General features: G+C 42.1%; 1 protein-coding gene and 1 long non-coding RNA gene across 6 annotated transcripts in view; one reads left to right on the top strand and one right to left on the bottom strand.

The window, feature by feature from the left end:
• Positions 1 to 22,716, top strand: part of Kdsr (3-ketodihydrosphingosine reductase) — a 55,838-nt gene that overhangs the window by 7,263 nt on the left and 25,859 nt on the right. For all 5 annotated transcript variants that reach the window (XR_007588284.1, XM_050119759.1, XM_050119760.1 and 2 more), the window contains exons 3-7: positions 243 to 299; positions 6,546 to 6,611; positions 6,817 to 6,912; positions 15,302 to 15,493; positions 19,656 to 19,739. Coding sequence is in view for 4 of the 5 variants with exons in the window: in XM_050119759.1 (XP_049975716.1) it covers positions 243 to 299; positions 6,546 to 6,611; positions 6,817 to 6,912; positions 15,302 to 15,493; positions 19,656 to 19,739 (495 nt within the window). In the remaining variant the exon portion in view is untranslated. The remainder of the gene's footprint in view (positions 1 to 242; positions 300 to 6,545; positions 6,612 to 6,816; positions 6,913 to 15,301; positions 15,494 to 19,655; positions 19,740 to 22,716) is intronic.
• Positions 1 to 22,716, bottom strand: part of LOC126487104 (uncharacterized) — a 106,209-nt gene that overhangs the window by 74,116 nt on the left and 9,377 nt on the right. The window lies entirely within an intron of this gene.

Genomic DNA, 22,716 nt, shown 5'->3' with positions numbered 1-22,716 from the left:
TAGCAGCCATGGGCCGACAATCGACATGAGTGCTGTTAATTCGGATCTGAGTTCATTTACTTTTCTTTCATCTCGGCGATGAATTTAAACCTTGCCGTGACTTACCCATAGTGTCACATGTTTTTCCTTTCTTTCTCAAGCCCATCGCCAGCTACTCTGGGTTATAGTATCTGTTCCAACAGTTACCTTTTCTTTCCTTTTTAGCAAATCAGACAGCATAATTTTTTCTGTATTGCTTTTAGGACAAGCTGCTGCAGGCGAAGAAAGAAATTGAAAAGCACTCTATTAATGATAAACAGGTAAGGTGGAGCCTTAGGATTAATTTTCTATCCTGATTGACAGTTGTCTAAAGGGGAAGAAGGGTACTTTTGCAAGGAGATCACTGAAGGCTTTTTTGACTTTCCCAATTAAAATACATTTTAGGCTGCCTTTTAAAGAGGTAAAATTATTTACAATGGCTAGGATTTGGGTTAGTACAGAAACCAAATGACTAACAAACAAACAAAAATAGTTTGAACAACTGCTTAGGTGGACATATGAAAAATTAGTTGTGTAATTTGGGGTGCCAAAATGATATGCACTGCATGTATATCTTTATGTGTAGCTCAGTGACGGGCTGACTACTGCACAGCCATCATCTGGTTTAAAGAAGGGGGATACAATGGAGTTTCTGACCCCTTCTCCCCCAGCCTTGTGCCCAGTTCCAGCCAGCCTCTTCTTAGAGAGTACTTCAAACTCGGCTTTGATGTTGTTCACTCTTTGCTTTTCTTTAAAATTTTGTCATCAATGGTAGTGTGTGTGTCCCTAGATAGTGTTTAAGGGCCTTTCGGTGAGCCTGGAGCACACAAATTCACTAGACTGGCTGGCCAGCAGGCTTGGTTGTCTCTACAGCCCCAGCACTGAGAATCCATGGGGGCTGAGGCTCCAGGACTCAAGACCTTACTCTTGCATAACTAGCATCTTGACAACTAGCCATCTCAACCCCTAAATAGTAAACATATATATGTAGTTATATTTTTATATATTCATATTTTAAAGTTCTTTATCTTTTAGACCTTTGGCATTGTTCTTGTTCTCTTATCTTGCCTTCATGAGACTATTCACACAGTGTGCAGTTGCAATGTTTAAGACACACGTTTCCTGAGTTTTTATACAGAGTTGTGCAACTATACCCACAATCAGTTTTGGAATGTTCCAGCACTGAAGTCTCCATTCCACTGTTAGCAGTCACTCCCTATTCCTGCCCTGCTCCTACTGGGCAAGTGCCAATAAACTTTATAGTTTAATAGATTGATATGATATTGTAACATTTTTATGCAGTGTTATGCAACTTTATTTCTTTGTTCTATATTATTTTTAAAATTCATCTGTGCTGCTGGATAAAATAGCTCATGTGTTATCTTCTTTTTTTGAGATGGCTGTTTCTTTGGCTATGCTGTCCAGGCTAGTCTCAAATCCCAAGGCTCAAACGATTCTCTAATCTCTGCCTCCTAACTAGGCATGCATCATTATACCCACCTTCACTAGAATGTATTGTTATTGTCATATAATATGTAATTGTATGCACAAACCACTTTTACTTATCTGTTTGTAGTAGGTGACTAAGATGCTTCCACATTTTCGTGTTTGTTGCTGTCAGGCAGCTTTTCAGTGTGGTCTCCTTGTGCACATGCTCAAAAATGACTATTGCTTTGGGCTGTGTAACAAGGCAAAAAAGCAAGGTTGCTCATCTCTTAATGGCTGGGAAATGGGGGAGGTGGTCCTCAGTATCCTCTCTACCCTTCAAGGACACACCTCAGTGGTCTAAATTCTTTGTGTTAGGGCCTGCCTTTTAAAAGTTCTGCCAGCTGCCAATAACAGCACAGACCAAGCACCAGAGATACAAATTTAGTACCAGACTTCCCAAATGCCTGCCTGTTTGCTGTGGCACCCATCACTGTCTCTCTTGCCACAGCCCCATACCAGCATATTATTTCGTAGATGTGTTTTTCCATTAATGGCACTGACAGGAGATTTCAAACACTGAGATTTTATGTCCAGATTTGACCTTCATTATTGGAAAGAGTTGGTTTTATTTTAAAAAATATCTTTTACAAACAGTTTTGATAGACCAAGCATGTGGTGTACCCTTACAGCCTTGTAATCTCAATATTTGAAAGGCTGAAACAGGAGGATCGCTGTGAGGCTCAAGCTATGTTGGGCCATATGCTAAGTTTAAGACTAGTTCACACTATGCAGCCAGACCCTGTTGACAGAGGTTTCTGTCCTGCCTGGTCCTGCAGCCATTCAGTACTAAAGAAATGCACAGAGGTCTACATTAATTATAAACAGATTGGCCTATTAGCTCAGGCTTCTTATTAACTCTTACATCTTAAAGTAACGCATAATTATTGTTAGTGTTAGCCACGTGGCTGGTACCTTTTATCAATGAGGCATTCTCATCTTGCTTCCTCTGCATCTAGATGACAACTGCAGACTGAGCCTTTCCTTTTCCCAGAATTCTCCTGTCCTGGTTGCCCCGCCTATACTTCCTTCCTGGCTACTGGCCACTTAGCATTTTATTAAACCAATACAAGTGACAGATCTTTGCAGGGTACAAGACCATTATCCCACAGCACTCCCCCCCCCCTTTTTTTTCAAAACAAGAACTCTGAATCTAATCTACTTTGCTTAGCTTTCTCCCTGATCATTCTCTCTTTCTCTCTCTCTCTGGTTTTTTTCAAGACAAGGTTTCTTTGTAGCTTTGGTGGCTGTCCTGGAAATAGCTCTTGTAGACCAGGCTGGCCTCGAACTCACAGAGATCTGCCTGCCTCTGCCTCCCAAGTGCTGGGATTAAAGGTATGCACCACCACTGCCCGGCTTCTGATCATTCTCTATAACAACTTGTAATCAACACTGTAAACAAAGATAAACATCCATAATCCATTTTTTGGGAATGTGGGCATAGTTTTCTAGGCTACTTCCTGATGATTGGAGGTACTGATAATTTTATGGGGACCTAAAGAAAATTTAGGATTATGGTCAAGTCCTGACTAGAATTATCTGTGATGCTTGATCATCTCAGCCAGAAATCTTGAGGGTGTTCTGGATGTAGAACTCAGAGGACGCTGAAATGTTGGATCATCTATACCATCTGCTCCTATTAGAGATTTCTCAGGGGGACTTCCTTGATCAAACCTGATTTTTATTAACCCAGAATGAATCCACAGCCTCTCATTTCCTGTGAAAACAAAAGCAAAAATCTCTTCTCCAAAGTAACATATCTTTTGACTTAAATTCTGAAGTCAAGACATTTTCAAAATATATGTGTTGGATTAATCCAGCAGGATTTATAATCAGATGTCTTTTAGCAGCTGTTGCTCCTTCCTCAGTCATCGAACCTTTCAAAGACAATACAATAACATACAGTATCCAGATTCTCTGTATTTTCCATCTTTATGTGGCTTTATTTTAAACTCTTTTATTTTTATTTTTAATTTTTTTTTTTTAAGGCAGGGTTGCTCAGTGTATCTTTGGTTGTTCTGGAACTCACTCTGTAGATCAGGCTATCCTTGAATTCATAGAGATCTGCTTGCCTCTCCCTCCCAAGTGCTTGGATTAAAGATGCGAGCCACCTGCTGGAACTTTGCTGGTAGGCCATGACCGTGTGGTGATACACAGATTAATGGAGATGGGTTAGTTTAGGATATAAGAGCTAGTTAGAAATACACTTAAGCTATTGGCCAAACAGTATTGCAAACAATATACTTTTTGTGTGATTATTTCAGTTCCAGGCAGCTGGGAATGAACAAGCAGCCTTCGTCAACAAATTGGCATACCAATGTGGTCTGAAATACGTAAGGCTGATGCCCACCACCCACTTTAGGTCTAGATGCTTGTGTGCTTAATAGGGGTTGGGGAGAAAGTAACTGATACCACTCTGCCTACATTGGTGCCATGGTTTCTTCTGAGAGTTGCAGTAAAAACTGTGGCATCTTTAAAAACTATAGCTTCTTGGTTCGCCAGCACGAACAGCTCTGGCTCTTTTGGGAGGTCCAGCTACAGAGCATTTTAATGGGGTTTGTGAGTAGAGTGCTACAATTTGCTTAATGGCAACGGAGACCTACTGTGTGCTTGAAAATGGGGCAGTGTTCATGGCTCTAAGAGACACGGAACATGCCACTGCCCTATTGGAGTGGGTGGAGCCAAAAGTCCAAGCGGCCTTAGTCCTAACCATGCTGCTTTGCACTTTAAGAAGTGGTCCTAATCAGAAAAGGATTGCAGACACACAATAAAGACAAATCTAGATGGAAAAGACCTCTAAATAGGTCAAAGTGTTGGATAAATGTACCTAGGCTTGAGAGAGAGGAAAAAGAGACTAGACAGTTATAAGAGTACGAACAGCCACAGGTTAAAGTAGTAAAGATAATAAAATAAACATTAAACTTTTAAAAAAAGTAATAGAGTAAGAAAAATAAGCCCCCTAAAATGGAATATATACAAAGAGTCTGGGTTATGTATATTATTGTGCTTTCTTTGAATTTTTTGACTGGGAAGGAGCTAAGTACAGAGAGACATTTCGTATGGGCTGCTAAGATAAACCAACATATATACTTTAAATGTATCTTGATTTCAAAATTTGAGTCTAAGGATTTGTTGTTTTGGAAAAGAGGTTCTTCTTTTGTTTCTACAGAGGATGAGAACCTATGGATTTCCTCCAGGCTAATGTGGTGTGATGGACCAAGACCTCCCCGAAAGGTCACTGTGAATACCCCCCAAAATTACTTTGCCCAACATAAAGCAGGAAGCAGTTTGGAGAGAACTATGCCCAAATTCCCCAAATATTGCTTATAAGTGTTTGTTTACATTTAAAGGGGGGATATGCTATAAAGATTTTCATTGGTATGGATCTTGGTCTTTTGATACAAATTTTAGGTCAATTTTTGGATGTTTATTTCTGTTCTTAAGGTATTTTGTTTGTGCAGCTCATTTAAAAATACAATGTATAGTTAAGAAATATAGGTTAATAGATAATCTATAATAGTCAAACTTATAGTCATGTTAGGTTTTCTAGCTATATAGAGATCTATTTCAGATAGATAGGTATTCTTCAGATATTTCAGAGACCTTCAGAATATGGCATGTAAAATGTTTTAAGAGCTTAGGACTTTTCATGACAATGAGACATGTCTGCTCCTGGCAATACCAATAACTTCAAGAGGAAGATGGGCATTGAAGAGGCTCTTTATAGATGGAGTAGGTTAGCCATTTGGAGAAGAAACTGCTCTTGCCTGGACTTCTTGATGTTATTTTGTATGAACTGGACATGCAGGGCCCACAGAAAAATGACTGCTGAACTTGCCTAAAGGTGAGATGGTCAGGGTTGCTGCTTCATGAAGGATTCTGCAAGACATTCTGCAGAACACAGAAGAAAGTGACTGACAAACTGCCAATATAGGTGGAACTGTCTTTGAAATTTCCTGTTTTATGAAAAAGTTTGGGATATCATGGGCCTGTAGGCTGAAGACAGATGCTCCAGTGATACAGAAGAACTTTGGGTGACTGTCCAGGCATCAAGATGTCTCTGTCAATTGTAGAGTTTTGGAAGTTGATTACAATGCACTTCCTGTTAACTTAGGTAATATTATAATATTATACCTTCTGGAGTCTTTGATGGAGTTGAAGAATAGACAGTTCTAGTTTTTTTTAGTTATGATAAAAGATAAAGTAGATATAAATATTGTAATTCTTGCTTGATACTTGTTATATGCCATCTTGCTATGTTAAAGTTAAAATCTTCCTTTTAATTTAGACAGAAAGAGGACGTGATATATGTTGTGAATATGTTTTATTGCCACTGGTTAATAAAGAAGCTGCTTTCAACTAATGGCTTAACAGAATTTAGCCAGGCTGGAAGAGATATATAGGCAGAGAGTAGGCAGAATCAGGGAGAATCCATGTAGCCGCCAGAGGAGAAAGACATGAGCTGTTAGTTGGAACCTTGCCGGTAGGCCACAAACATGGTAAAATATAAAATAATGGAAACAGGTTAATTTCAGATGTAAGAGCTAGCCAATAAGAAGCTAGAGCTAATAGGCTAAGCACTGATTTAATTAATACAGTTTCTATGTGATTATTTTGGGTCTGGGAAACAGGGAACAAACAAGCAGCCTCCGCCAACAAGACCCTGTCTCAAAAAACACAAGTTTTGACACCTCTGTATCCAATATTATTTTTTACACTTATTGTGTGTGAGAGCAAGAGAGGGGGACAGAGAGAGAGAGACAGACAGACAGACACACACACACACACACACACAGAGAGAGAGAGAGAGAGAGAGAGACAGAGAGAGAGAGAGAGAGAGAGAGAGAGAGAGAGAGAGAGAGAGAGAGAGAGAGAGAGAGAGAGAGAGAGAGAATAACTTGAAGATGTCAGTTCTCCCTTTCCACCATGTGGGTCCCAGGAATAGGACTCAAGTCATCAGACTTGGTGGCGAGCAACCTTACTGATAAGCCTCCTGGCAGGCCCTGAACCCTTCCCTCTTTTTCCTTTTTTTTTTTTAACAGGTGGTTCTTTGTATCTCAGTCGATGTGTCTCAAGACTATAACCAAGTGGAGAATGTCATAAAACAGGTAAGAGGCTATTCAGGTGATTCCAGTTCAGTCCTCGACTTCTGAGTACTTCTTACATTTTGGTGACTTGGAGCTAGCAACTCTTTCTGCAGGTTCAGTGGTTCAGTGGATTTTATTTATTGACCTTGTTTTTCTACACAGTGACTCTTCCATTCTGTCATGTAATGTTTGAAACAGTATGTAATGTTCTGGACTGTTCTTCCAGGCACAAGAGAAGCTGGGTCCTGTGGACATGTTGGTTAACTGTGCAGGAACATCTCTGTCAGGAAAGTTTGAAGAGCTTGAAGTTAGTAGTTTTGAGGTAAGTGGCAGGTATTTCTTTACCTGGAATCAAGATGATGTAGCTTCTGTTTTAAAATAGGCCCACCAAGAATCTCAACTACTAATTTACTTTAGTACCGAAGAAATGGACATTAGATTTGAAATCTAAGTACAAAGCATTTTGTGGTTGGCAATCCATCAGTCTTGTTTTTAGTGTTCTCTTAAGCTTCCATTAGGATAATGGGGCTTGAAATCTTGACTCTGTTAAGTTAAATTACTCTCTTTTCTTAAAGAAAATAAGACTGTTAGACCAGCATTAAGGCTATCTTTTCATAGGCTCTAGGAAGTACCGTGCACTCACAGATGCACTCAAGACTTGCAGGACAATCAGAGGGTAGCAATAAGCAGAAAGGTAGGACCTGCATTTCCGAGGTACCATTATCAGCTTGGTATACAGGAGAGTTGTTTATACTTATGTACGTTCATATGGGAACAATGACAGCGAGATTTGAAAGATGACATCATCAGCTATGTAAATAATCAATTTGGGAAAATCGTTGTAGTCTAAATATGAAATAGTAAAGCAAAAGACTTGGGGATACCCAGAAAAAGAGGAATGAGTGTGTGGATTTGTATATATCTGTGTGTTTATCTGATTTGTGTGTGTGTGTGTGCACATGTACATCAGATGATGCTGTAAGAATATTCAGACTCTACTGCGAAAAGGGATTAAAAACTGGATTGAGGAATAAATAGTTACTAAATTGAATGCTGAGACACCAGGAAGTAAGGTGTGGAGTAGGGGGATGGGCGTGTTTACATTTATGTCTCAGATAGCCATGCCAGTGTAATCACATGGGTGTTTTATGAAGCTTTGAATGGAAATAGAAGCAACTGAGTGTGCAAATCTAGGCCGAGTATTTGATGTTGTCACTGAAGAGACACAGCTCATGACTGGGGTGATTCAGTTGGTCCCATGTGGCTCCTTTGGGTGACATTTCTGATACTCTACCCGCTTCATTCTGGCCTTCACTCTGATGCCTTTTTCCTCTGCAATTTTGCCTGTAATCCTTCCCTGAAATAAATCCTCTATTGCTATATGCTGAGGACTTTGAGACTTCAGTGAATGACCAAATCTGGCTTGGTCTCAAGGACCCCTATACCCTTCTCTTTATTCTCTTTTTAATGATTTCCTTCTGAGTTTCCTGGAGGCGTATCTTATCTTTACCTGTGCTGTGAATGTTGGATCATCTTTTGTTCTACCAGAATCACTCCTTCATGTATGTTTTTGTTTCTTCAGAGAGGCTGGTATTATGTTTTGTGTTGGAGGCTTCCCTGGGTGTCTGTTGACCCTTGCCTTTGTTTTCATATTGTACTGGATGGAGAGTTCTGTGTCCATGGGTGGAGCCCTCTGTAGGGTGATGGTTTGTCCATGTCTTAGGGGTGCTTGGAGTCCAATGTGGGATGTCCTTGTGTATATTTGTTGTTTTTATTGGTTGATAAATAAAGCTGTTTTGGCCAATGACTTAGCAGGGTAAAACCAGGTGTGAAATCCAAACAGAGATAGAGAGAGTAGGCGGAGTCAAGGAGATGCCATGTAGCTGCCAGATACCAGAACCTTACCAATAAGCCACAGCCTCATGACTATACACAGATTAATAGATATGGGTTAATATAAAATATAAGAGCTAGCTAGAAATACGCCTGTTGGCCAAAGTGTTGTAATTAATACAGTTTTTCTGTGATTATTTGGGTCTGGGCAGCCGAGAAATGATCTGTTTACAAATGGTACCCACTGCTTGATCAAGGAAGACCCCCTGAAAAATCTCCAATGGGAACAGATGGTTCAGATGATCCAGCATTTCAGTGCACCTCTGTCACAGTTTCTTCTGAGTTCTACATCCAGAACAGCCTCAAGACTGCTGGCTGAGATCATCCAGGTTCACAGAATACTCCAATTAGAACTTGACCATAATCCTAAATTTTCTTTAGGTCCCCATAAGATTATCAGCACATCCAGTCATCAGGAAGTAGCCTAAAAATCTACGTCAACATTCCCAAAAAATGGATTATGGATGCTTGTCTTTGTTTAGAGTGTTTGCTACAAGTTGTTATAATGGTCAGGAAGAAAGCTAAACAAAAGAGATTAGATTCAGAGTTCTTGTTTTGAAAGGAAAAAAGGGGAAGTGCTATGGGATAATGCATTTGTGTCCTGTGAAAATTTGTCACTCATACTGGTTTAATAAAACACTGATTTGCCAGTATCCAGGCAGGAAGTATAGACAGGACGATCAGACCAGGAGAATTCTGGGAAGAAGAAAGGTTTAGTCTGCAGTTGTCACCCAGACACAGAGGAAGCAAGATGAAAATAATGCACTGAGAAAAGGTACTAAGCCACATGGCTAAACATAGATAAGAATTATGAGTTAATTTAAGTTGTAAGAGCTAGTTCATAATAAGTCTGAGCTAATAGGCCAAACAGTTTATAATTAATTTAACCCTCTGTGTGTTTCTTTGGGACAAGGCGGGACAGAAACTTCCATCTACAGGGGTCAGTATCTGTAGGTCTTTCTAATTTATCCAAAGCCCCAGAGAAGTGACCTAGGCTTCCGCCTGGGAAATGGCTGCATGTCCCACTGTTAGAATGGAGTCTGCATTCAGTGTCTACAGATATGTTCTAGGTACATTGAAGTCTAACTCACTTAATGTATGTCAGTCCTTTCTAGAAAGTTTGTCTTCTGCCAGCAGGATACCACTAAAATTTAACTGTTTTTTGTTGTTATGTCAGTTTTCAAAAAGTGAACTGAAACCCGTATAAATCACAGAGGTATGTTTGTTTAAGACAGCATGTCACTGTGCACACCAGGCTGGCCTCTTGCACTTCTGCCTCAGCTTCCTAAGCGCTGTTATCACAGGTCTCTGTCATCTGTCGCCTGGCAAATTTGGCTATTTGAGAGTCAACAATTTGAAGGCGTTTATCATATTGTGATGTTGTTTAGTCATCTAATGCCAAGACATTTTTGTCTCCCCAAAGGATACCCTGCACTGTAGTCAGTATTTCTCATTGCCCCAGACCCTGGCTACTGCTAACCTGTGTGTGTCTTGCTGACTGATAGAAAATGTGATGTATCCCTCTGGCATCTGGCTTCCTTCACATAGCATGGCGTTCTCAAGGTCCCTTCATGCTGTAGTATATCAGTGTGTTGTTCGATTTTCTGGGTTGTGTGGCATACTGCAGTGTACTTGCTTGTTTATCATCAGTGAAAATTTGGAATCTTTTTACCTGGCCTAGCTCCATCCTAGAAGCCTTTGGGGTTTGTGTTGTACAATCCTGCCTTTTTAGTTTCTCTGTTGCCATCCAACATCCAGTGTCTAGTCTTGCCACTTGTCATTCTGATCTCCAGCTTTCAGGATGCCCTTGCTTTTCCTTTCATTTTCTTTTTGTTCTCTTAAAAAGGTGGGGGTTGAGCTGTTAGCTGGGCCTAATGGCTCTTACCTATAAGCCCAGCTCTTGGGAAGCTGAAACAGGATAATAATCATGACTTTGAGGCCAGCCTGGGCTATGAAGTAAGTTTCAGGACAGTCTAAGCTACAGTGTAAGACCCTGTCTCCAAAACAGACAGACAGATTAGCATACTGTTTACTGCTATTTTAGTGGGTTCTCTGGAAAGAGCGGAGGTGAGCACATGCTCTTATTCTTTCTCTGGTATGGGGCTGCAGGAATGGCTCGGTGGTTAGTGTGCTTGCTGATCTTGCAGAGGACTCAGGTTCCCTTCTCAACACTCACCCGATAGTTCACATCTGCAACTCTAGTGCCAAGGAATCCAGTGCCCACCAGGCACACACATATATACACACAAGACACCATATATATATATATATATATATATATATATACATATATATATATATATCTTTTAAGATGAAAACAATGCTGTGATAATAAAGCATATTCTGGAAACAAGCAGAAATCCTAATTTCTGAACACAGTAAATATTTTCTGTTTTTCTTGGCATTTGCAAAATAAAATAGTGAGAATTATGGTCTACATAGCTCCTGCCTTATACTTTTTAAAAATTATTTATTTATTTAATTTTATTTTACATTCCAACCACAGTTTTCCCTCTCATGCCTCCACCTCCCACCCCATTCTCCCCACTTCCCCCTTAAATTACCCCTGATGCACTCCTGCCGAAGGGTAAGGCCTCCAATAGGGAGTCAGCAAAGCCTGGCACATTAGGTTGAGGCAGGACCAAGTCGCTCTCCCTGCATCAAGGTTGAGCAAGGTATCCCATCATAGGAATGGGTTCCAAAAAGCCAGCTCAGGGGTACATGCACCAGGGATAGAACCTGGTCCCAATGCCAGGGGTCCCTCAGACCAAGCTACACAACTGTCTCCCACAGGCAGAGGGTCCACAGCTGTCGGTCTAGAGTTGGTGAGTTCCCATGAGTTTGGTTTATCTGTCTCTGTAGATTTCCCTGTCGTGATCTTGACGCACCCACCTTGCTCATACATTCTCTCCTTCCTCTCTTCAACTGGAATCCTGGAACTTGACTGGTCCTTGGCTGTGGATCAGTGCATCTGCTTCCATCAGTTACTGGATGAAATATGCTCTATGATGACAATTAGGGTAGTCACTAATCTGATGACAGGGGAAGACCAGTTCAGGCTCCCTCTCCACTATTGCTAGGAGTCTTAGCTGGGGTCATCCTTGTGGATTTCTGGGGATTTCCCTAGCATTGGGTTTCTCCCTAATCCCATAATGGCTCCCTCTCTCAAGATGTCTCTTTCATTATTCTTCCACTCTGTCCCTCACCCAACTCAACCATCCCCTTCCCTCATGTTCTCATTCCCCCATCCCCTCCCCTGTACTGTCCCCCCACCCTTAGTTTACCCAGGAGATCTCATCTAATTCCCCTTCGCAGGGCAATCATATACCCCTCTTAGGGTCTTACTATCTAGCTTCTCTGGAGCTATGGATTATAGTCTGGTTATCCTTTGCCTAATACTCACTTATGAGTGAGTGCACACTATGTTTGTCTTTCTGGGTCTGTGTTACCTCACTCAGGATGATTTTCTTCTAGTTCCATCCATTTGCCTGCAGATTTTATAATGTCATTATTTTTTTACAGCTGAGTAATACTCCCTTGTGTCCTTTGGGCATATGCCCAAGAGTGGTATCACTGAGTCTTGAAGTAGGTTGATTCCCAGTTTTCTGAGAAACCGCAAAACTGATTTCCAAAGCGGCTGTAAAAACTTGGACTACCACTAGCAGTGGAAGAGTGTTCCCCTTACTCCACATCCTCCTCAACATAAGTGGCCCTCAGTATTTTTTATCTTAGTCATTCTGACAGGTCTAAGATTAGGTATCTCAATTGTTTTGATTTGCATTTCCCTGTTGATTAAGGATGTTGAGCAATTCCTTAAATGTCCTTTGGCCATTTGAGATTCTTCTGTTGAGAATTCTCTGTTTAGCTCTGTACCCCATTTTTAATTTGATGATTTTGTATTTTGATGTCTAGTTTCTTGAGTTCTTTATATATTTATATGTGGGGCTGATAAAGATCTTTTCCCATTCTGTAGGTTGTCATTTTGTCTTATTGACAAAATTGTCTTGCCGTATAGAAGCTTTTCAGTTATTGATTGCTCTCAGTGTCTGTGCTACTGGTGTTATATTTAGGAAGTGGTCTCCTATTCCAGTGCATTCAAGGCTACTTCCCACTTTCTCTTCTGTCAAGTTCAATGTAACTGGATTTATGTTGAGGTCTTTGATCAACTTAGACTTCAGTTTTTTGCATGGCAATAGATAGGGATCTATTTGCAATCTTCTATATGTTGACATCCAGTTATGCCAGCACCATTAATTGAAGATGCTTTCCTTTTTCCATTGAATAATGTTAGTTCTTTGTCAAAAATCAGATGTTCATAGGTGTGTGGATTAATGTCAGGGTCTTCAATTCAATTTCCTTGGTCCACGTGTCTGTTGTTATGCCAATACCAGCTTGTTTTCAGTACTGTAGCTCTGTAGTAGAGTTTGAAGTTAGGGATGGTGATTCCTCCAGAAATTACTTTATTGTATACGACTGTTTTGGCCATTCTGGATTTTTTGTTTTTCCATATGAAGTTGAGCGTGGTTCTTTTGAGGTCTGTAAAGAATTTTGCTGGTCATTGCATTGAATCTGTAGATTGCTTTTGGTAAGATTGCCATTTTTACTATGTTAATTCTACCTATCCAAGAGCATGGGAGATCTTTAGTACATTTTCTGGTGTCTTCTTCAATATCTTTCTTCAAAGATTTAAACTTCTTGTTAAACAGGTCCTTCACTTGTTTGGTAGAATTACTCCCAAGATATTTTATGTTATTTGTGGCTATTGTAAAGGGTGATTTTTTTTTCTCAACCCATTTATCATCTGTATATAGGAAGGCTACTGATTTTTTTAGTTAATCTTGTATCCTTCCATGATTAAAAAAGGTGTTTATGAGTTGTAGAAGTTCCCTGGTAGAATTTTTGGGGTCACTTATGTATACTTTCATATCATTAGCAAATAGTGAGAGTTTGACTTCTTTTCTGATTTGCCTCCCTTTATTTCCTTTTGTTGTCTTATTGCTCTAGCTAGGATCTCAAGAACTATACTGAATAGCTATGGAGAGAGTGAACACCTTTTCTTATTCCTAATTTCAGTGGCATCACTGTGAGTTTCTCTCCATTTAATTTGATGTTGGCTGTTGGCTTGCTGTATATTTAGATTTTTTTCTCTCACTTCTTTATCCCCACTTCTTGATGGACAGCCAGCTTAAAGGACTACAGCCCAGTCACCCCAGGGTGTCATTGTGGTTTATGTTTAGGTATCCAACTGGGCTGTTTAGTTTTGCAAGATGACAGAGAGTAAGACTTCATTGTATAAAGGCGATATCGTGAGCGTTGTCACACTCTCAAGGTGAGCAAAGGTTTTAAGAGTGATGAGAAGCTGTGAGTGCCAATGTGGGCTCTTACCTGTCCCAGCGTACAAGCGGGTGCATACGGAGTTCTTACTGTCCACCAGGATCTGTGCTAGTGCTAAGCTTGTGTTTTCCCTCTTAATCCCTAATTCCAAGATTAACCCCGTTTTCAGCTGAGAAAATGCAGTGTCTGTTTCTCATGTGACAGCGGCACCAAGACTACAGCTCACATCTGTACTGTTATCTGGTGCCATTTTCTCTCTGTTATCTTTTCTTAGCTTGGAACTGATAGGGCTACAAATACTTAGAAGCTGTCTCCTAAAACTGTCTTTCAAAAAGTATTACCTTCAAGGACCTGGAAAAAAGCTTAGGGGTCAAGGATGTTTACCACTCTAGAATACCTAGGTTTGATTCCTAGCATCTTACACCTGTCTTTAACTTCAGCTGTAGAAGATCCGGTGCCCCTTTGTGGCCTTTGTGGGCACTGGACACATGTGGTATACATACTTATTTGGAGACAAGATACCCATACCTAAAAGTATCACTATAAAATGTTACCTACAATACAAAGGGTACATTTTCTAAGGAGAAAGCTGGTTTTGAGCATTTTTGTTTGTGCATGGTGAGGGCAAAGGTTGATGTTCACGGTCCTCCTCCATCTCTCTCCACCTTATTCCTGTCTCACCAAGAATGGAGTTCACCACACTGGCTGGGACTGTCCAACCAGCCTCCAGGATCTGCCTGCCTCCCCCTTCCTCTTTTTCCCAGTGCTTGGTTACAGATGTGTGCCCAATGCTCAGCACATCTTTTGTGAGGGTCCTGGGCATCCAAATGCAAGTCCTCATGCTTGGCATGGAAAACACTTTGCAAGCTGAACCCTGTGACCAGCCCTAATTTTGACTGTCACTCTAAGAATGGAAGACAGGCCAGACTAGTCTTCAAAAGGGTAGGTCCCCAGTGTTGCATGGTCTGCAGCGTCATTCGCTGACTCATGCACCAGTCTCTTTGGCTTTGTCTTAGTCACTGTTCTATGGCTGTGAAGAGACACCATGACCAAACAACTCTTTCAAAGGAAAATTTAACTGGGACTGGCTCATGGTTCAGAGGTTTATTCCGTTTTCATCATGGCGGGAACCAGACAGGGGTATAGTTCTAGAGCAGTGCTGAGAGCTTTACATCCTGGGACACACACACACACACACTCAGAGAGAGAGAAAGAGAGAGAGAGAGACACTGAGCCCCGTGTGGACTTTTGAAACATCAGAGCACACCACCAGAGATACACCTCCAACAAGGTCAGACCTATTAATCCTTCCTGACTATTCAACTAGGAACCAAGTCTACAAACAGATGAGTCTGTGGGGCCATTCTCATTCAAACCACCACGGGTCTCTGTTAAAGAACTTATCCTGGAAAGTGACAGAACTGCTTTTGAGGACATAGGCTGTTGACCTTGTTCCCACCTCGTGTGGCCTCTGTTCCTTGCAGAAATTGATGAGCATCAACTACCTGGGCAGCGTGTACCCCAGCAGAGCAGTGATCACCACCATGAAGGAGCGGCGGGTGGGCAGAATCGTGTTCGTGTCCTCTCAGGCAGGACAGCTGGGGCTGTTCGGTTTCACAGCCTATTCTTCGTCCAAGTTTGCCATAAGAGGATTGGCAGAAGCTCTGCAAATGGAGGTAAACGTATTTATGTTTGTATGTCTTCCTCGCAGATCAGTGTGAGCACTGTACTTTTCTAGCATCTTTGCCTGCATTGTTTGAATTTCACTAAAGATTTGGAAATCTGATACCAGTGTAAAGAAAACTAATTCAGTTGTAAGTTCTGGGTTTAACAGATCTTATTGCATAAAAATAATCTGCAGGACAGAGACAAAATGATTCTGAGTGCAGGGAGTTGTCTGCTGCATAGAGTCCTAGAGATGCCTTCCTGATACTGGTCGGCCTCTGCTTCAGTGAGCCAGGGATGCCGTTACATAGACAGTTTTCTTAAAGATCCATGCCGGGCGAGGGAGCTGGCTCAAAGGGTGAAATGCTTGGTACAGTGTGAGTACCAGAGTTTGGCTCTCCATTTGGACATGCTGGGTGGTGGTGACAGACTGCCTGTAATTCTTATGCATAGAAGGTGAAGACAAGGGCGCAAAGCAAGCTGGCTAGCCTAGTCTTATCAGTGTGAGTGCAATTGAGAGATCCCACCTCAAAGCATGAGATAGAGAATCATTCAGAAAAACTCAGCATTAGCCTCAGGCTCCTGCACACACAGTCTTAGTCAACAGAGCATGCATAACTGTGAAATTGCAGCCATCACTCTTAAGGACTCTACAAATAACCATTCTTCTTTTTTCTGTGTGTGTGTGTGTGTGTGTGTGTGTGTGTGTGTGTGTGTGTGAGTGTGAAGTATGTGCAGGAAGCTTCTTCAGGTCACTTCTTTTTGGAAGGGAAGTTGAGTTTTTAGTGAATTTGGTGAGTTCGTCAGATTCACATGGTCACTTGGTAACAGGAATAATAATACAAGGTTGACCCTGTGACTGCAAGCTTCCAAGTCCTGCCGCAAAGGATGCCTGTCATTCAGGGCAGAGTGTGGATGAGGCAGCTGCCTCATCCAGTCATTTCGGTTTTGGTCTCAGGATCCATGTAGGCACACGAGTTTGGGAGATAAAAATATATGCCCATATTCCCCCATGTCTGACAATAAGATATCATCTGGGTGCCCTGGTTTTCACTCCCGAGGGGACAGTAACACCACAGCTGGTCCAGTCCTCCCACCCTCCTGATGACAAGAGCGATTGTCCACACTGCTGGTGGCTGGACGGCGCTAAGTCTCCTTGACTCCTGTACATTAAGAGTGCTATTACTTAAATAAGCAAACAAAACAAAGAAGACTGAGATTTTATTTGGAGAAAATAAATTCAGTCTTTTGAATCCAATTTGTTCATAGTAAAACTTGCATCAAAAGATTTCCTTAAGATCTGTTTTTTGAAATCTGGATAACTTGGTCAGTTTTTATGAATAGTTGCTAAAATGCTTAATGCTCTGAGTAAATTTTTCAGTTCAATTAATATTTTAAGTCTTCTGTTTATCTCCCTGTTCCCCAAACTGGAGTAAGCCCCTGGAAATCTGGGCATGGTGTGTTTAATCGAATGCTTTGTTGGTATTTGGGATTGAATTTTCTTTTCCAGTCTTTTAGACACAAATATATTATTTAAAGATATTTTTAAAACTTGATCTTTTGGCAAGTATATTTATGAAATGGGTTATAGTCAGAGTTGTATTCAAGATTCAACCAAAACAACACAACAGCAAACCCCAACCCAGGTGCTTTTCCTGCTTCCTCTCCTGAGAATGTACAGCCCCTTCCCCATCTCTTTCCACCAGAGTGGAGCAGTAAGCTGAAGGCTAGAGTGTCTGCTTGGATGAGTTCTTGTTTTAATAGAACCAGGAAGAACAACTCTTAAGTGGATTTTTTTTTTAAATGATAAACTTGTTCTTAGGCAAGCCACACATTGTCTTACATGTTTGAGGCTGGTGCCAAGTAGAAGAGAGAAAATGGAATAGGATGGAGGGACAGAGCAGAAGGGGAGAAAATGGCCGTTCCGCAGGGGCAGGGAGAATCAGAATAGCTAGGCAGGCATCACACTTGTCATGGCTCAGAACTGAGTGTAACTTAATCTTTCCTTTTGGTCGGGTTATGATATGGACAGTTAAAGAAAAATGTGGGCATAAATTTGTATGGACTGATTTTTTTGCAAATTTTGTGAACAAGAATATCAGAGACCAGGAACTATATAAGATACAGATTCAGTTCATACCCATTCTTAGGGCTGTGTTGACACATCGTAGTAATTTAGTAAGACTTTGCTGGGTAAACAAACCAAAGACTGCATAAATGTCAAGTTGTTCGTCACTGGAAGCATCCAGCCATGGACTGGATTGCAGAGAGAATGCTAGCTAGAAATGGGATTGTCTGATTCTTTTCCACCTTGGTATTTACAGTTCCTTCCCATGAGAGAACAGTTCTAACTTTTGGTGACTCATTCATGGCCTTGAGTTGGAGAAACATTACTTTGAAAATCGTTTTGATTTTCATAAACATTACAATTCTTACTGTGGCATTTTGGGGCGGGGGCACACAGTAAGTTTGAGAAGGCACTGTCGGTCTTGATGAATTGGGGAGCACAGAGTAGGTCTGAGAAGCCAGTGTCAGTCTTGATGAATTGGGGGACACAGAGTAGGTCTGAGAAGCCACTGTCGGTCTTGGTGAATTGGGGGGCACAGAGTAGGTCTGAGGAGCTTCTGTTGGTCTTGGTGGATTTGGGGGCACAGAGTAGGTCTGAGGAGCTTCTGTTGGTCTTTGTGAATTTGGGGGGCACCGAATAGGTCTGAGGAGCGTCTGTTGGTCTTTGTGAGTTACCTAATTATCATTTACTCACTTTTTTTTTTTTTGAGCCATTTTTCTCTAGTCCTAATACAGGACCAAGCAAGACTACTAGAGAAAAGGTTTTATTTTATTTTATTAAGTTCCCAACTGAAAAGCAAGTGTGAGAGAAATCGCTTGTCATTGTCACAGCTGGTCCACTGTCTGGTCTGGAAGGGAGCTCTGGCTGTCAAGGCCAAGCCACGAACCCTCTTTCCCTGGCCGCACTGGCTAGGAGCCAGCCTTCACTCTTGCACCTACTCGACTGGCTGGCCAGCAACTGCTCTTTCTTTCTCTTGACCCATGTACCTCCCCTGAGGCCACACAGCTGTGTCACTAAGGGAACCTAGGAGATAAAGGGCAGGCTTCCTGTCCGTGGCTAGCCTTGTTGTCCCCGCTTCACCCCAGATGTCTTTATGAGGACAGAGACTTAAGTCAACAGCAAACAAAAGGATCATGCCAAAATGAACTTGATGGTCTGAGCCTTTGGATTACTAATATCCAGGTAAGAGGACAGGTAACAAGGTTGATGTTGGACAGTATTTGGAAGACTGTCCCCTGAAAAGAAGGTCCACTGCGATTGTTGGAGTGTGTTCATCAGTGGAGAAGTTGAATGGGAAGAGAAAGTAGGGGACGGACAAGCTTTGGAAGAGCCAGAGGGAGGTTGGGATTAGGCAGAATAGCTGTAGAGCTGATGGAGAAATTTTCTGGAACCAGGCATGGTGCTGCACACCTGTACTGCAGGCATTTGGGACATCTTGGCAGAAGGCTCACCAGTTGATAGTCTGGCCTTATGCAATAAGAGATCTTAGTGTCAAAGGGCAGAGGGGAGTTTCTCTATGTAAATACTGCCGAGGATGTTTGCAGTAGCGTTGCTTGACTGGTCCCACTTTGGGGATCCACCTGACACTCCATGGGTGGACCTCGCCACACCTGGGTTCGGATGCAGCAGTGGGCAGCAGGGAAGGCAATGAGACTCACAGTCTTCTGCAAGTGAAGTGAACCTAACAGTGTAGTATTGGAAGCAGCTTGAAAGGCAAAAAGACTTTGACCTTATAGATAAGGGTGTAGACCTGTGCCTCCTATTCCTGCCTTGAAACTCTGCTCACTTCATGGTGGAGTCTGAGTGAGCACACTGGTTAAACATGATCTGTCCACACTGGGCAGCTCCCAGCCTTTGCCTGGTCAGCAGGCAGGGAGAACCTTAGTAGGAGGTGGCTTGATGTACTTTAGAGTCGGGAATTCTTGCTAACCATTCCAAGTCATCATCATGGAGAGGTGTCCTTAGTGCTTTTGGTGGCTGTTGATTGGCAGTCCCCTCATGAGCCTGATGACCTTCCCCTTCTAAGACTCAGCACAGCTCAGACAAGTTAATGGATGAATACAAATGATCTATTTATTGACAATGCAAACCTTGTTTGTGACCAGGTGAAGCCTTACAATGTGTATGTCACTGTGGCCTACCCACCAGACACTGACACCCCGGGGCTGGCGGAAGAAAACAAAACAAAGGTTAGTATTCCTACATAGTTGTTTGCCTTCTGTGTCGTATGAGTGTGTATGGGATGTGTTTGGGGGGGAGGGTGTTGTGTGTGGGATGTGTGTTGTATGTAGGACATGTGTGTGATATGTGTTATATTGTATGGTGTGTGATGTGTGGTGTACATGTGATGTATGTTGTGTGAGTGGTAGATTGTATGATGTGCACTGTGAGTTTGTGTGTTATATGTATTGTGTGATGTGTGTAATGTATATTATGTGTGTTATGTGTGATGATGTATACTGTGTATGATGTGTGTTGTGTGCATTGTGTGTGATGTGTGTACATGTGTATGTGTGATGTGGGTGTAGTGTGTGTATTTGCATGTGACTGTGTGTGTGGTTATGCATGTTTGTGTGTGTTTGTGTTCTGTGATATATATATATATGATGTGCGTCTATATGGGTGTACATGGGTTTTGCTTGTTTAGGTTTGTGTGTCTATGTATGTACTGTGCATGTTTATGTGTGTGGGCTATACATATTTGAGTTTGATGTGTGTATATGTGTAAATTGTGCATGTTTGTGTGTGGGGATTGTGTGTGTTTGAATGTGTATTTGTGTGTGCACTGTGCATGTTTGTGGGGGGATTGTGCATGCTAGGATGTATGCTGGTGTGTTTGTGTTTATGTCAGTGTGTGTGCAGTGTGCATGTTTGTGTATGGGGAGTGTTGTGTATATGCATTTGTGTTTATGTCTGTGTGGGGATTGTTCATGTTAGGGTATGTATGTTATGTGTGTGTGCACTGTACATGTTTGCATATGGGGATTGTACTTGTTTGGATGTGTGTGTAGTGTGTGTACATGTTTGTATATGGAGATTGTATATGTTTGAATGTGTACATTGTGTGTATGTGCTTATATGTATGTCTGTGTGTCCACTATGCATGTGTTTGTGTGTGGGAACTGTTCATGTTAGGATAGGATATGTGTGTTCACTGTGCCTGTTTATGTGTGGGGATTGTGTGTTGGGATATGTGTCACGTATGTTTGTTTGCATGTATATATTGTCTGTATTATGATGTGTGTGTATTGTGTATGTTTAAGTGTGGGGTTTGTACATGTTGCGATGTGTGTTTCTTGCATGTTGGTGTGGGAGGGTTGTGCGTGTTTGATTGTGCAGGTGCATATGGACACCAGAGACCTGCCGTGGGTGTTCTTCCTCAGATGGTGTCCACTTTGATCTTGAGACAAGGTCTTTCACTGTCCTGGAACTGTTAAGTAGGCCGAGCTGACTGGCCTGTGAGCGTTGGGGTCCTCCTGTCTCTGCTTCCAAGGGCTAGCTTTGCAAGGCTGTGCCCATCCGGGGACAAGGCAAGCCCTTTCTCTCCCCAGCCCCTGTTCTGGTTTTTATGCTACTTCAGCTCCTGGCGTTTACCTGTTAGTGGTTCCTGTTGGGTCTTTTGGGTGCAGGGTGCTGAGCCAGGACTTGACCTCCCTAGGGTTCTCCAGGCAGATCTTTTGGGTGCAGGGTGCTGAGCCAGGACTTGACCTCCCTAGGGTTCTCCAGGCAGATCTTTCTTCCTTCCTCTGCTACGCAACCCCCCCCCCCTTTTTTTTTTTAAATGTTTAACTTAATTTTTCCCAGCTTTATTCTCTCATACATTACAGTTGTCCAGCACTGCTTGTGGTCTTGTCTCTCCCCACTTGAGATTTATGTTCCCCAGATGAAGCCGTTTCATCCATGTGTTTAAAATCAATACTTACATACATGTATCCATACACTCATGCATATGTTATACATATTACTTCTTACTGGGGAAGCTAATATGGAAGCCTCAGATCTACTCCCTCCTCCCTGTTATCTGTGATGGGCAGATTCTGGGTTTATATGTAACTATGAATATTAGCAAAGCCTGAGCTTCTCTAATGACACTTCCTTTCTTGCATGTGGTCATTTAACTTGTGTGCATCTGCGGCCCACTCACTGGGGACTACTGGATGTCCTTGGATCTGAACACATGGGGTTTCTTTTACTTTCATTGTCTTTCCTCAAAGCCCCTTCACTGGGACTTCCTGGCTAGACACAGGCCTAAGCTTGCCATTCTCAACACTCCACTCTTTCTGTTCCCTTTCCGTCCCTTTGTTGGACTCTGCCTTTCGCTTTTGTTGTTTATCTGCTCCTTTTGGTGGCCCTTCCGTCATCCCAGAGAAAGGTAGGTAACATTGGCTTAGAATTTGCCTTAATGAAAATGCTTCCTTCCTTTCTTTCTTGGTGCATGTGTGTTTGTGGTTGTTGCGTTTGATAGGTTGTTTTATTGGGCACAAAATCCTAAGTTGAAAATTGTGGTTCTCAAAGTTTTGCAGGCATTTCTCACTGAGTTCTTGCTCCTAGTGTCTCTGTGGGGGACCTTGTGACCAAACACCTCAGGAAAGCATCCTGACGGGGAAAGGTTTGCTTTGGCTCCACGTTCATGGTTTCAGAGTCGTCAGTCCACCAGGACAGGAGGACTCTGGGCAGAGCAGTTCATATTGCGGGAAGCAGAGGAAAGGGGAGAACTGTAGCCTCGGGAACACTCGCCTAAGGATCCACTTCCTCCAGCAGGCCCCACCTCTTACCTTTCACCTCCTTCCAACAACGCCATCAGAATGTGCCTTCCTCCTGACTAAGCAGCCCTCTGTCACACGCCCTGTCCCGCCCCGCCAGAGGTGTGCCTCCCTCTCCCAAGGCTTCTCTAGTTTGTTTTAGTGTATTGGTGGTGGTCTGTGTTTTTGAACCCTCTTCCCTTTTTATCTTTTTAAAATGTCATTTGATGTGAAATGCTCTTATTTCATACACTAGACAGTCATGGTAGCCCCTTTATTCTGTCAACTCATGAACTTCGTTCTGGAACATTTTCAATAATTTTCCCATGCAGAATATTTCAGTGCATTCTTTCTGGACTCTTGTCCACTTTCTGGTCTGATGGTCCCACTTCCTTCTCTTATTCTTGTTTTCTTTCTCCTTCCA

The sequence above is a fragment of the Alexandromys fortis genome, unplaced genomic scaffold, assembly GCF_014885135.2.
Source record: "Alexandromys fortis isolate MF-2015 unplaced genomic scaffold, M_Fortis_MF-2015_v1.1 scaffold_96, whole genome shotgun sequence".
NCBI classification, from domain to species: domain Eukaryota; kingdom Metazoa; phylum Chordata; class Mammalia; order Rodentia; family Cricetidae; genus Alexandromys; species Alexandromys fortis.
This window is presented reverse-complemented; position numbering and strand designations above follow the sequence as displayed.